Genomic DNA, 11,157 nt, shown 5'->3' with positions numbered 1-11,157 from the left:
CACAGCAGTGAGCTTGAGAGCTCCTTCAAACGTTCCTGATGAGAGCAATGGTGGCTTTTTCAACTGTGATTATGTGGAATATTGAATTACAAGACTTTGGGTAAGATCTGCGAAATTCAGCAAAGCCAGATTTCAGATTCCCCAATGCAATCAACCTTTAAGAAGCTACCATTTATTGAGACTATACCCTCCAATAAAGACTTCGTCTCGGAAACTTTTAAGGGGCAGTTTTATTCTGCCTTGTATGGTTACGATGAATGATATTCTACACTATGGTGTGGTAGGGTATCAAAGAAGAATATTCATAATTACCTGAGAAACATTCTTCTAAATATTCTTCTCTCTTTTCCATCTATATATCTACAGGAGGTGGGATTTTCTTCATTTATTTCAAAACAACACAACTCAACAGTTATTGAGGAAGCAAAGCTGATAGTCTATTGGCCTTCTATTACAAGGGACATCTAATACCCAAACCCAAACTCATTACTATCGAGTCGATGCTGACTCACAGTAATCCTATAGGATAGAGTAGAACTGCCTTGTGAGTTTTCCAGATTGTAATGGGAATAGAAAGCCCATTCTCCCAAGGAGCTGCTGACCTTGTGGGTGCCCAGACTGTAGCTCAACCAATGTGTCACCAACTACTAGGGCACCAGAGCTCCTTAGACATCCAATAGATTTGCAAAATCATAATATAATGCCAATTGACTCATTTTGGGGGAGGAAGAGGGCAGGTCAAGGGGAAATAAGGATAGTTGTTTTATAAAACATTAACATGCAGTGCTTTATTATTATTGCTTTAAAATTAAACTTTCTAGTTAAGTTTTCTGGGTCCTAAATAATTTTTACAAGTGGAAAGAGATCCTCAGGTATTATGTCAATGAAGATCACTATCTTGAAACCATGTTAAGTGTTTTTCCATTTTTTGGTATATAAAACCCAGGGTTGATGAACCTATAGGGGCAGCAAGAAGGGGTTCGAGGGGAGTGGGGTACAGTGGTGGGGTCCAAGGGAGACGATGTCAAGGAGTCCATGCAGAAAAAGAATTTTTGGAAACTGATTGTGGTAGCAAATGTATATTCTACTTGATGTGATTGAAATATGATAAATGTATTAAATCCCAATGAAAACAAGGAGATCCTCAGGCCAAAAACGTTTGAGAAATTCTCTTTGAGGTAGGGGTAATAATTTCTGCTTTATTTTTTTGATTTCTGCTTTCTAAGTGATGAAGAGCAACAGAGATTTAGGCCACGGGATCAGTACGCTGGGTGCTGGGTACTGCAGCCACGTAGTCTAATTCCAATTCTATACATGACCTTTCTCTTGGTATTATCTTGGCTAAAATTATTTTTATACCGATGTTAAAGGGCATTTTAAAAACATCACACCGTTTTCATCACATCCGAAGGGTTTTTCTTTTTGATGAGCCGGCTGAATGATCCTTCCGTGGGCTTACTCACTTCCACTACTGAAACGTGTGAGCTGTTCCAATCCTCTTTTAAGCGGTCAGTCTGCGGGTTTACAAGAATCTGGGTTGGGAATCCCCCTCGAAACCTCCTCTGGGGAACTGCAACCCACAGCGTTCACACTGGGGACGCTTTCAAGACACTGCGCAGCTGCAGGAATGGGGGCGTTTTCTGGCCGGAATTTCCCAAGTTCAAGGCTGCCCTTAGAAGCGCGGAGAACGACACCCCCCTGCTCACACCCCTCTCCTCCCGGGACCCCCTTTCAGCGCCGGCCCCTGATTGGCTGGAATGGACAACGGTGGGCGGGACGCGGCCCGGGAGGAACGCGGAGCCCCTGGCCCCGCCGCCCACCCTGCACCCCACCCACCGCCCAGCGCTGGAAGTGGGGCGACGCCGGGACCCACCTGCGGCCGGGGAGCCGGTCGGGCGGCGGCGCGCGTCCTGGGCCGAGCGCCCCGGCCCGCAGGGGGCGGGCTTTCCCGCGCCTCCAGGATTGGCGCGTCGGGAGCCGTCTCCCGTCGTGCACCGGGGCGCCGGCCGCTCACCCGGAAGGAGAAGCCCCGCTCGGGTCTCTGCTGAGGTGCCGGCCGTGGCTCCGTGGGGAGTTGGGACTGCTGTCAGGTGAGGGGGCGCGGGCCCCAACGACAGTCGTGGCGCTTGGGCCGAGGGCCGAGGGCCTCGCTTGACGTCCTGGGAAAGGGTCGAAGTTTCCGCATGGGGGCGGGGGCTTGCTCGGGACCCGAGGCAGGGAGCTCGGTTCCGAGTGTGATGATGTCTTTTTCCCATCCCTCTCCCCAAGCTGACGAGGAGAAGGGGAAGGGACGTGTGGTGTGGCCGTTTTGCTCCTACTTAGTTACGAATGGAGAGAAAACAGTCGCAGTAAAAGAGGGCGGGAACGTTTACCCGAGCGGCTGGGTTCCAGGGGTCAATGGCAAGTGTTTTGCCGGACCCAGGAGGCTGCCACGCTAGACTGTGGCAATCTTTGTGGCTTACCTGGGCTGGAGCCGGGAGCGGCTCCATCCGGCTGCCCGATGGTCAAAGGGAGCGCTCGGTTGCTGTCACCGAGGTTGGCCAGCCGAGGCAGCGTCCCCTAGGATCTGTGGCTATCCGGGAAGGAGAGCATGTCATGAGCCCGCGGAGTTGCCTTCGCTGCGGGCACGGTCACTGAGGGCTCAAAGGAAGACCAAGAAGGGGGTGGATGAGAAGCCCAGTCCACGTGAACTACTCGATTGGGTTTTCACTTGTACTTTGAAGTAGTTAAAATGGGCGAGGAAATGACGGGGCGTCAAGTCTTGCATGACTGCTGTGAATGGTTAGGACATGGCAAGGCTCGACAACGAAGAGACAACAAACAACGAGGTTCACTAGCTGGTGCAGGTGGAGGAAATACAGGGAACTGGAGGTGCGATAACAGGGCCCACCGAGTCTGCCCAGACCAGAGAGCTCCAGTTAAGAACTTCCTGCTTACCTCCACCACCACACCCCACGGACCCAGAACAGAGCTGTTCTCCCGAGAAGTGCTATATCTGCTGATGGAGAAGAACAGCTGCGGGAAATCCTTAGATTCTCAAGTATGATGAGGTGTTAGTTTTGGTTCAGTTTTCAGGGAAAGTTAGGATGAACACTGTTACTGTCCTCTACATCTAGATTTAAGTATGAAGCTTCTCGGAGCCTGTGAACTGTTATGCATTAGTATTACTATTATTTTTTGCCCTCAATTTTAAAAAGTCAATTTACAGCTGTTTGTTTCTGAGTGGTGAAATAATCCCCAAAGGGAAGAGAGGAACTTCGCCATGGTGGTACCCATGGTGCAGGGCCCTCAGCATGCTCGTCTGGAGCCGGGGAGCCGGCAAGGAGGACCAGTCACTAAAGCGGGGTCTTTCAACGTCCACCATATGTTCGCACTACCCTGCGTGTGTGGATGGCTATGACCTGCTGCTCATCTTTCTTATTGGCTGCGTCTGAGAAAAGACCATTTAAAAAACTGAACTTTGCTCCGGAGCTGGCCATTTACCAAATGCCTGAAAAGAGAAGTGAAAAAGTCAAGGGAGAAAAAAAAAAACAGCCAGAGAGATGAATGGTTCATAGCAAGAGTCCCTGCTCTTTTCTGTTCCAGACCTTTGGCTGCCTCCTTCTGGGAGGTCAGGCATCTATTGTTAAGGAATTAGAATCTTCTGCCTGTCATTCTCTACCCCGTGAGGTGGTGGCTGCATCAAAGAGAAATCTGATTGTCAGCTAGGAAGCTGTTTGAGAGAAGGTCCTGGGATCACAGAACCTTGGGTTTGCCCAATAACTTGGTCCGACTGTGTCCTGTGCTATGCAGCGATGGCGCTGCCCTGCCTGCCGCGTTGGTCTGTGGAGAGACCTTCTGGTATATTGGAAAGAATTGGGAAAGCTGTTTGCTCTGCTAATTTTGTGGTGTAAATGAGTTCCCCTTCTCTTGAAACGTTAGCCTTGTGTTAGCAAAACATAAAATAGAGGGAAACTCATTACACACTCTGCTAATGGTGAAGCAGAACTAATAAGCGAATGTGTTTAAAATTAATTGTGAGACTGTAAAAATGAGTGGGTGTGTGAGAGGGAGTCGGAGAGAGGAGAGTGAGAGCTTAGAGATAGTCTTGTTTTCCCAGGAGCCGGCCCGGATCATTTGTTGGCAGTACATATTGGCTGAAGTCAGTTTTCATTTCAAGGTAAATTGGAAAGGGAAATTAAAGCTTATTGTTCCGCTCTTAAGAGAGGAGAAGGGGGTGGAAGCAGCAGCCGGGTGCATGCCTTTGGAGTGGTTCTAGAAGTAACAAGATTAGTGCTGTATTTTAACAGAAGGTGACATCATGGGCCCCCTTGGACTTGAGTAACCCTGTGTTGCAGCCTTCATGGTCCCCTTGTTGGAGTGGGCGATGTCACTGCACATGTAAACTGCCACACTGGGGAAAATCAGGGGCTTAGGCTTTAATGAATCTTTACAAAGGAGCAGCAAGCGGCCTGAGTCAACCTGTGCAGCTGTGGGGCTTGGGAACGGAGCGACCGTGAAGAGAAGAAATGATTTGAACCCTGGCCTCGGATTCCAGAGAGTGGGAAGGTCGAAAGTGAAAGCAGGCAGCCCACTGCGTGCTCCCAAGAGGGCCCCCACACTGTGAGTCACCTGTGGGAAGGAGACCCTGCTGAGCCAGACAAAGAGAGATTGAGGCACACCGAGGTGCTTGTGGGAGTCCGGCTGTTTCTGAAGCGCCAAGAGGGGGCGATGTTGGACTCCTATTTAAAGTTGTGCTCTCAGTGTCCATCAGGCACTTCTTTGCCCGTAGCCTGCCAGGCTTAGAAAGGTTTTACAAATGAGCCTGGCTGCCCAGGACAGATACGCTGTTCAGACCCCAACACGCTTTGGGCCAAAGTTGTTTGGTAAGAGTCTTGGATCTGAGAACAGAGGCAAATCCCCCAGGGCATTTTGCTTACCACTGAACTAATGCAGGGGACTTTTGGCTTCCTTTTATTTTTTTTTCCACAAGAGGGGGGCAAAAAAAGACCTGGGTTTTCCCCGGCGGGGGGGTCTATTTAAAAAACATAAAGGTTTGCCCTGGTAAAGAGTGCTCAGAATAGAGAGAGGAAATCCCTTCTCGGCCTTTTGGCTAAATCAAGTGCAGAAGAGAGAAGCACACTAACCCCACCTGTCCGTGCCCCTGTCAGATGATGCTCTCTTCCAATGGGCGCCTGGTGTAGGATGTTGGAGAACCACGAGCAGGAGGTAAGCGGTGGTCCGCGTTGGAGAGGGGCTGGGGAAAGAGAAGGAACAGAAACGTGAGGTCATTGTGCAGGATCACTGCCCACACGTGCGCCCGGCGCCTCGTGTGCGTACCAGCTGACGTTGGCAGAGGCAGTTAGGAGGAGAGACATTGCTGGGGAAATAAGATTCCATTTTGACTGGCTTTTTTACCATTGGGTAGAATGTTCGAGAATGTAAGCGTCATGAAGGGAGAGGTTTCTGTGTCTTGTTCACATTCTGTCCCCAGTGGCTAAAACAATGCCTGCCACATATTGGCTGCGTCATAAATATTTGCTGAATTGGATGTGTGGGTGAAAGTAAATAAATAAATTGGTATTGTCTGATTGAAAACATCCGGTGACTGGTGGTATTGTCATAGTTACCTGGCAATGAGACTTGAGCCACAGCCGATGGACTTTCTTACCTATAGGAGGTGATCACTGTGCGAGTTCAGGACCCCCGTGTGCAGAATGAGGGCTCTTGGAACTCTTACGTGGATTATAAGATCTTCCTCCATGTAAGTACATGAAGCTTCAGCGTTGGGCTCAGCATCCTTTGGGGCTGAAGGCTAGTGCCAAGGCGGAAACCATGTGCATGTGGGTGTGTCTGGTCGGCTGGAGATAGGCAAAAGGCAAGGAAGAGGAAGAGAAATGAGCTGAGGGTAAACATGGTTACACCTGCTCCAGTTTGACCCTCTGGTCAGGGAGGTATAGGACTGGGGGGCTTGGAGCCTCAAGGAGGCCGATGATGGAGAGCTTCTGTGAGTTGGCCCCTTCTCACTCAACCCCTCTCCCCCTTGTACTTGCTCCTGAAGACCAACAGCACAGCTTTCACTGCAAAGACGTCCTGTGTGCGGCGCCGCTACCGAGAATTTGTGTGGCTGAAGAAGCAGCTTCAGAGGAACGCTGGTCTGGTGTGAGTGTGCCTCGTGCTTCCTTCTGAGAGCCGAGCCTGCCATTTGGAAGCGTAGGAATGGCAGCTTACCATGAAGCAAGTTGGCAACATGTCAGGCATTAAGGAGATTGGGAAATATGTTCTTAAATTATGTTTCCAAGTCAGCGGGTGAAGTAATGAGGGCGTTCCCATTTCTAGTAGTTCGACCCAATAAAGCCACGTGACACATCAGAAATAGAAGGGGGTTTTTGTAGAAAAGTAGAATTGAGTTTTTTGAAGGCTTCCCCCTCGCCCCCCCTTCGTATTTCTCCCTTTTCGACTGTGCATGCTTCTCCGGGACTAAGCAGATGTACTGCTAGCGTTTCAAATGTGTTTCCTGCTGGTTGGTGGAGATGTTTAAGAAGGGCAGTGCTACTCTTCCTCATCCACACCCCCAAATGAGTGGAGGGAATGAGAACAATGACTGTACCTCGGGAGGGTCACTAGGTGTGGCCATGGAGGTGGAGTGGCCTAGCCAGTTAGTTAATGGGGTGACTGAGCCTCATAAGCCAGTCGACCCCTCAGTTCCTCCCAGATCCTGTAGCTTCTAGCCTAGCCTAAGAAAGCAAACAAAACCCCCACTGCCGTCAAGTCACTTCCAACTCACAGTGACCTTTTAGGATAGGGAAGAAGTCCACCCTGTGAGTTTCTGAGGCTGTCGAGCTTCACTCGAACAGAGAGGCTCCTCTTTCGCCTACAGCGTGGCTGTTGGATCTGAACCACTGGCCTCAGGGTTAGCAGCCCAACGCATAACCCAGTACACCCCTAGAGATCTTTGCCTATCCTGGAGTTTTGTAAAACTATGGACTGCACTCCTTCAGAAGGGCCCTGGTGGTGTAGTGGTTACACGTTGGGCCAAGCCCCGCATAGTCTGCAGTTTGAAACCACCAGTAGCTCTGAGGGAGGACTGGGCTTTCTACTCTTATAAGCAGTTAGGCTTGGAAACCCACAGGGGTCGCTGTGGGTCAGCATTTACTTGATGGCAGTGAATTTGGTTCTGGTTTTGGTTTTTGCACTTCTTAAGGTTAAATGAAATAATGTTTCTAAAACACTTAGCATAACTGCCTGGCACAGGCAGTCTGTAGTCTATCAGTATGACCATTCTCACCTTATTAAGAGCGAGTGCATTCGTTTCTCCGGGTCTCTTTTTACGGGCTTTCCTCCATCAGGGACTGAAATGGGTTATCTTGGGCGTTATCCTCCGTGTTCCATTATGTGATCCTCACAGGCCTGTACCTGAACTTCCTGGGAAGTCCACCTTCTTTGGCACCTCCGATGAGTTCATCGAGAAGCGCCGGCAAGGTCTGCAGCACTTCCTTGAAAAGTGAGTGGCTGTGTGGGGCCAGCCCTGAGGGTGCCGGGCAGGGCTGGAGGGGCCCTGTCCCACACAGAAGGCCCTCGGAGAATGGGTTGGAAAGCCACTCCTCCGGGTGACCCTCTGTGCTGGGCAACCTCTGTCTGCCCAGGGTCTTGCAGAGTGTGGTCCTCCTGTCAGACAGCCAGTTACACCTCTTCCTGCAAAGCCAGCTCTCAGTGCCGGAGATTGAGGCCTGTGTGCAGGGCCGGAGCCCCATGACAGTGTCGGATGCCATTCTTCACTACGCCATGTCCAACTGCGGCTGGGCCCAGGAAGAGAGGCAGGCCTCTTCTCAGCTGGCTAGAGGAGACCCGCCTAAGAGGTAATGGGGGCCTTCTTTTTGAGACATGAGGGCTAGGGTCGCTGCAACCTGGCCTGTGGGACATCATCTCGGTAGGGGACGGGGTGTCGGAGAGATAGTGGCCTTTCAGAAGATGCTTCTGTTACCATGTGCATGGTGGGCCTGTGGGCACCCAATGTGGTAGAGGAATTCTTATGAAAAACTGGGGAGAAGGGGGGAGGACATAAGGCTTCTTTATTTCTTTCCTTAAAAAACTGTTTGTTTTGGTACTAGCCATATTAAGATATAATTCATATACCCTAGAATTCACCTTTTTAAAACATATGTCATCTTTTTAAATCATTTTATTGGGGGCTCTTACAGCTCTTATCACAATCCCTACATACATCCATTGTGTCGAGTACATTTGTACATTTGTTGCCATCATTTTCAAAACATTTTCTTTCTACTTGAGCCCTTGGTATCAGCTCATTTTCCCCCTATCCCTCTCACCCTTGATAATTAATAAATGTAAGTCATCTCTAGTACAGCCACCAAGTTGTACAGTTATCACTTAGGACAAACCATTGTAGCACATTGTTATCACCTCTAAAGGGATCCCTCATAGCCATTGGCAGAGGACCCCCTAAGCCCCCTCGCCCCAGGCAGTTGCAGATCGATCCACTTCCTGTCTCAGGCTTGATCTATTCTGGACACATTTCATGTCAATTTCATCAGAGAGATGTGGCTTCTGTCACTTCACATCATGTTTCCGAGGTTCCTCTGTGGTGTCACTGGTGTCTATCCGTCCTTCCTTTTCTGGCGGGGTCATTTTCGGGGGGGGGGGGTGCACCATCTTCTGTTGACCCGCTTTCGCTTATCCAGCCTTGCCCTTCCTTTTCCACGTTTTTCCAGTTGTTGCTTCCTTCCAAGATCTGGTCGGAGGCGCTCCTCTCCACCTCCCAGTGAAGAAAGGGACCGTGTAGAAGTATGGGCTCCGGCAGTGGACTCGGAGGCCCCTTCCTTGGAGAGCCCCACTCTCCCAGCCCTCTCGCCACCATCACACAGTGATTCTGCATCACCCTCTGCTGCCGATTCAACGAGGGGGATCCTGGGAGGGGACCTGTCAGCCCCGTTGTCTTGTGCTGTGCCTTTGGACCCTGGTCGGTTAGAAACGGGGCCGGAAAAATGAGCACTGGTTCATGTTTGGGGTTCTGCTCTCAGGAGGGTGGAGAAGGTGCATGGGTGGGCATGGGCACAAGGTCATTGGGGAAGGTTGGGCTGCTTAGTCCCTTATCAGCTCAGCTGTGGTTGGCGGCCCAGAAGCCTGTCTGGACAGCTCCTTGTGAGTCCCCCATACAAGTAACTGCGGGATAGGCATATTCTAGGTTAAGTGTGAGGCCCCGGAGCTGTTTACTCTCCTGGGAACGGAATTCCTTCAGGAGCACTGCCACAGACGACTGGTTTGGGGGACCTGGACGGGGCAGGCGTCTGCCACACGGAGTATCACTGTTCCAGCAAGAATGCAGATGTCATCTACCCTCCTAGCTGCCCTCTGTCATTTTCTGCACTTAGAGCACTTTGCTCCTGGGAAGCCCACCTCTTGCTACCTCCCTGCATGGACAGACTGGTGAATCCTTTCGCCTTCCACCACTTGCTTTCCTCACAACACCCCTAAATGGAATTGGGGCTCCCAGCCTGTCCCAGGGACCTCTTCCTGGCTGGGGCTCACTGAGCCACTCACCACCATGCACTGCACAGAAGGGGTTGGCCAGAGCAGGAGGGGAAAGGTGTCCTCTCCACTGGGCTCCAGGCTTTGTTTTGGCAAAACCACCTGGGACTGTTCCAGTAGCTTCAGCCTCTGCAGCGGACACTCTGGCTGCCTCCTCAGAGTTAGAATGGGCGCCTCTCTTTTAAGAAGCTTTTCTGCTCCCATAACAGCCAGTGCCCCTCTGCTGTGTTCCCCCAGTGTGTGGGGCCGATGGGAGGCCAGGGCTTTGTTTCTGCAGATGGAGAGGAAAAGCAAGGCCCACCTACAGACAATGAGGCGTCCTGGCCCCTCCTGCTGCAGCTAGCCTCCCCGCGGAGCCTAAGCCAGGGGCACCCTGCCCACCGCGCCGACCAGAGGGGCCTGCCGGTGCCGTGCCACCTCCGGGGTGCACTCCCAGCCTGCGCTGCGGCTGTCATGGCATTTAGTTCAGAGTTGAGGGGCTTTGGCCTGAAATAAAATACAAGTATTTAAGAGTGTTGTTGCAATTTGTGTCTAACAAGCTGTAGCCGAGAAGGAGGGAGTGAGGGCTGGCAGTCGTTACTTTCATAAATCATGAATTTATCAGCGTGGAAATAATGGAGGCACGCCGCTCCTGCATTGTGCGCAGCCTGAGCAAGCTCACCGCCGGGCAGGCTGGCTTCACCCGCGGCCCGGTCCGGCCCGGCTCGAGGGCGCGGCCCGGAACCTCATTAGGTATAATTTACCTGCTGCTGATTCCAGCCTCGCCGCCTGTGCGGTGCCAGGTGCTGAAAGAGAAATACAGTTTGTCAACAGGCAGATGCAGCGCCCTGGCTGGCACACGTCCCTCCTCCCCTGCGCCTCGGCTTCATCGGAGGCGGCGGGCACAGCGGCCCAGGGACCTACAGAGGCGGATCCAAAATGTCAAAAGAAGTTCATTTAAAAGGGGAGAAAAACGCCGCACACAACCCTCACAAAAAACCCGACAGATGCTAAGCTAATAGCATCCGCTCTGCCGATTGGTGGGGATGGTTCATGAATATTAATGAGTCCAATGCTCCAAATGGTGCAGCTGTGAACCCAGCTGTGCCTGAAGCTCTCTGATCTCGAAACTTCCAGACAGGAGCCGGAGGTGGTCTGTGTCAATTCCCTACTCAGCCAAAAAACAGCAAGCCAGGCTGGCCTGCGTCTGTTCGCGCCCGCCTGCCCGGGGTTGGCGCTCAGCAGCTTCTGCCAACCGGGTGGGTGGGCTGCAGGGACAGCAGGAGCCATTCAGAGACATGGGAGTGGGGGTTTTCTGACTTCTCTTGGCTTTTTAATGATCCATTGGCAGCTGTGAGTACATCAGCACCCGAGTGAAGCCGAGGCTAGGCCTCAGCCCCTCGCGGCCTTGAACTGAGGGGAGTCAAGTTGGGGGCGGCCTGGGCAGGGCAAGGCTTGCTAGCCCATGGGCATGCTTTCTAGGTCCAAGTACCGGGCACTCCCAAACATGAGTCCCTGTGACTCATGGAACGAACACCCCCCACCCCACCCCCGCAGAGCTCCACTGGGCAGCCCTTTGGTTTCTTTTCTGAGTGCTTAGGGGCTCCCCTGGATCTGGGCTTCCCAGGTGCCCCCCAGTCCTCTCTGGTA

At 51.8% G+C, this 11,157-nt stretch overlaps 1 protein-coding gene across 2 annotated transcripts; it reads left to right on the top strand.

The window, feature by feature from the left end:
- Positions 1–1,758: 1,758 nt before the first annotated feature.
- On the top strand, positions 1,759–10,038 carry SNX11 (sorting nexin 11). Of its 2 annotated transcripts, XM_075561691.1 has the most exons (9): positions 1,769–2,090; positions 4,100–4,159; positions 4,438–4,602; positions 5,151–5,208; positions 5,657–5,743; positions 6,041–6,141; positions 7,388–7,483; positions 7,626–7,838; positions 8,712–10,038. In XM_075561691.1, exons 4-9 carry the CDS (start codon positions 5,167–5,169, stop codon positions 8,986–8,988), a joined length of 816 nt encoding a protein of 271 aa, XP_075417806.1. In that variant the 5' UTR covers positions 1,769–2,090; positions 4,100–4,159; positions 4,438–4,602; positions 5,151–5,166; the 3' UTR covers positions 8,989–10,038. The 2 variants fall into 2 exon arrangements, with proteins under 2 accessions (XP_075417807.1, XP_075417806.1); XM_075561692.1 differs by lacking the exon at positions 4,438–4,602 and having other exon boundaries at positions 1,759–2,090.
- The last annotated feature ends 1,119 nt before the right edge of the window (positions 10,039–11,157 follow it).

Source organism: Tenrec ecaudatus, chromosome 10, assembly GCF_050624435.1.
Source record: "Tenrec ecaudatus isolate mTenEca1 chromosome 10, mTenEca1.hap1, whole genome shotgun sequence".
Classification (NCBI taxonomy): domain Eukaryota; kingdom Metazoa; phylum Chordata; class Mammalia; order Afrosoricida; family Tenrecidae; genus Tenrec; species Tenrec ecaudatus.
The sequence above is the reverse complement of the archived record's forward strand: the minus strand, read 5'-3'. Positions and strand labels throughout refer to the sequence as shown.

Bases quoted from the DNA above. Each gene is read 5' to 3' on its own strand.
- SNX11 (XM_075561692.1), top strand. From the start codon at position 5,167: ATGGGCGCCTGGTGTAGGATGTTGGAGAACCACGAGCAGGAG. The intron at 5,209-5,656 runs GTAAGCGGTGGT...TCTTACCTATAG, and splicing joins TGGAGAACCACGAGCAGGAG to GAGGTGATCACTGTGCGAGT. The intron at 7,484-7,625 runs GTGAGTGGCTGT...CTGTCTGCCCAG, and splicing joins CTGCAGCACTTCCTTGAAAA to GGTCTTGCAGAGTGTGGTCC.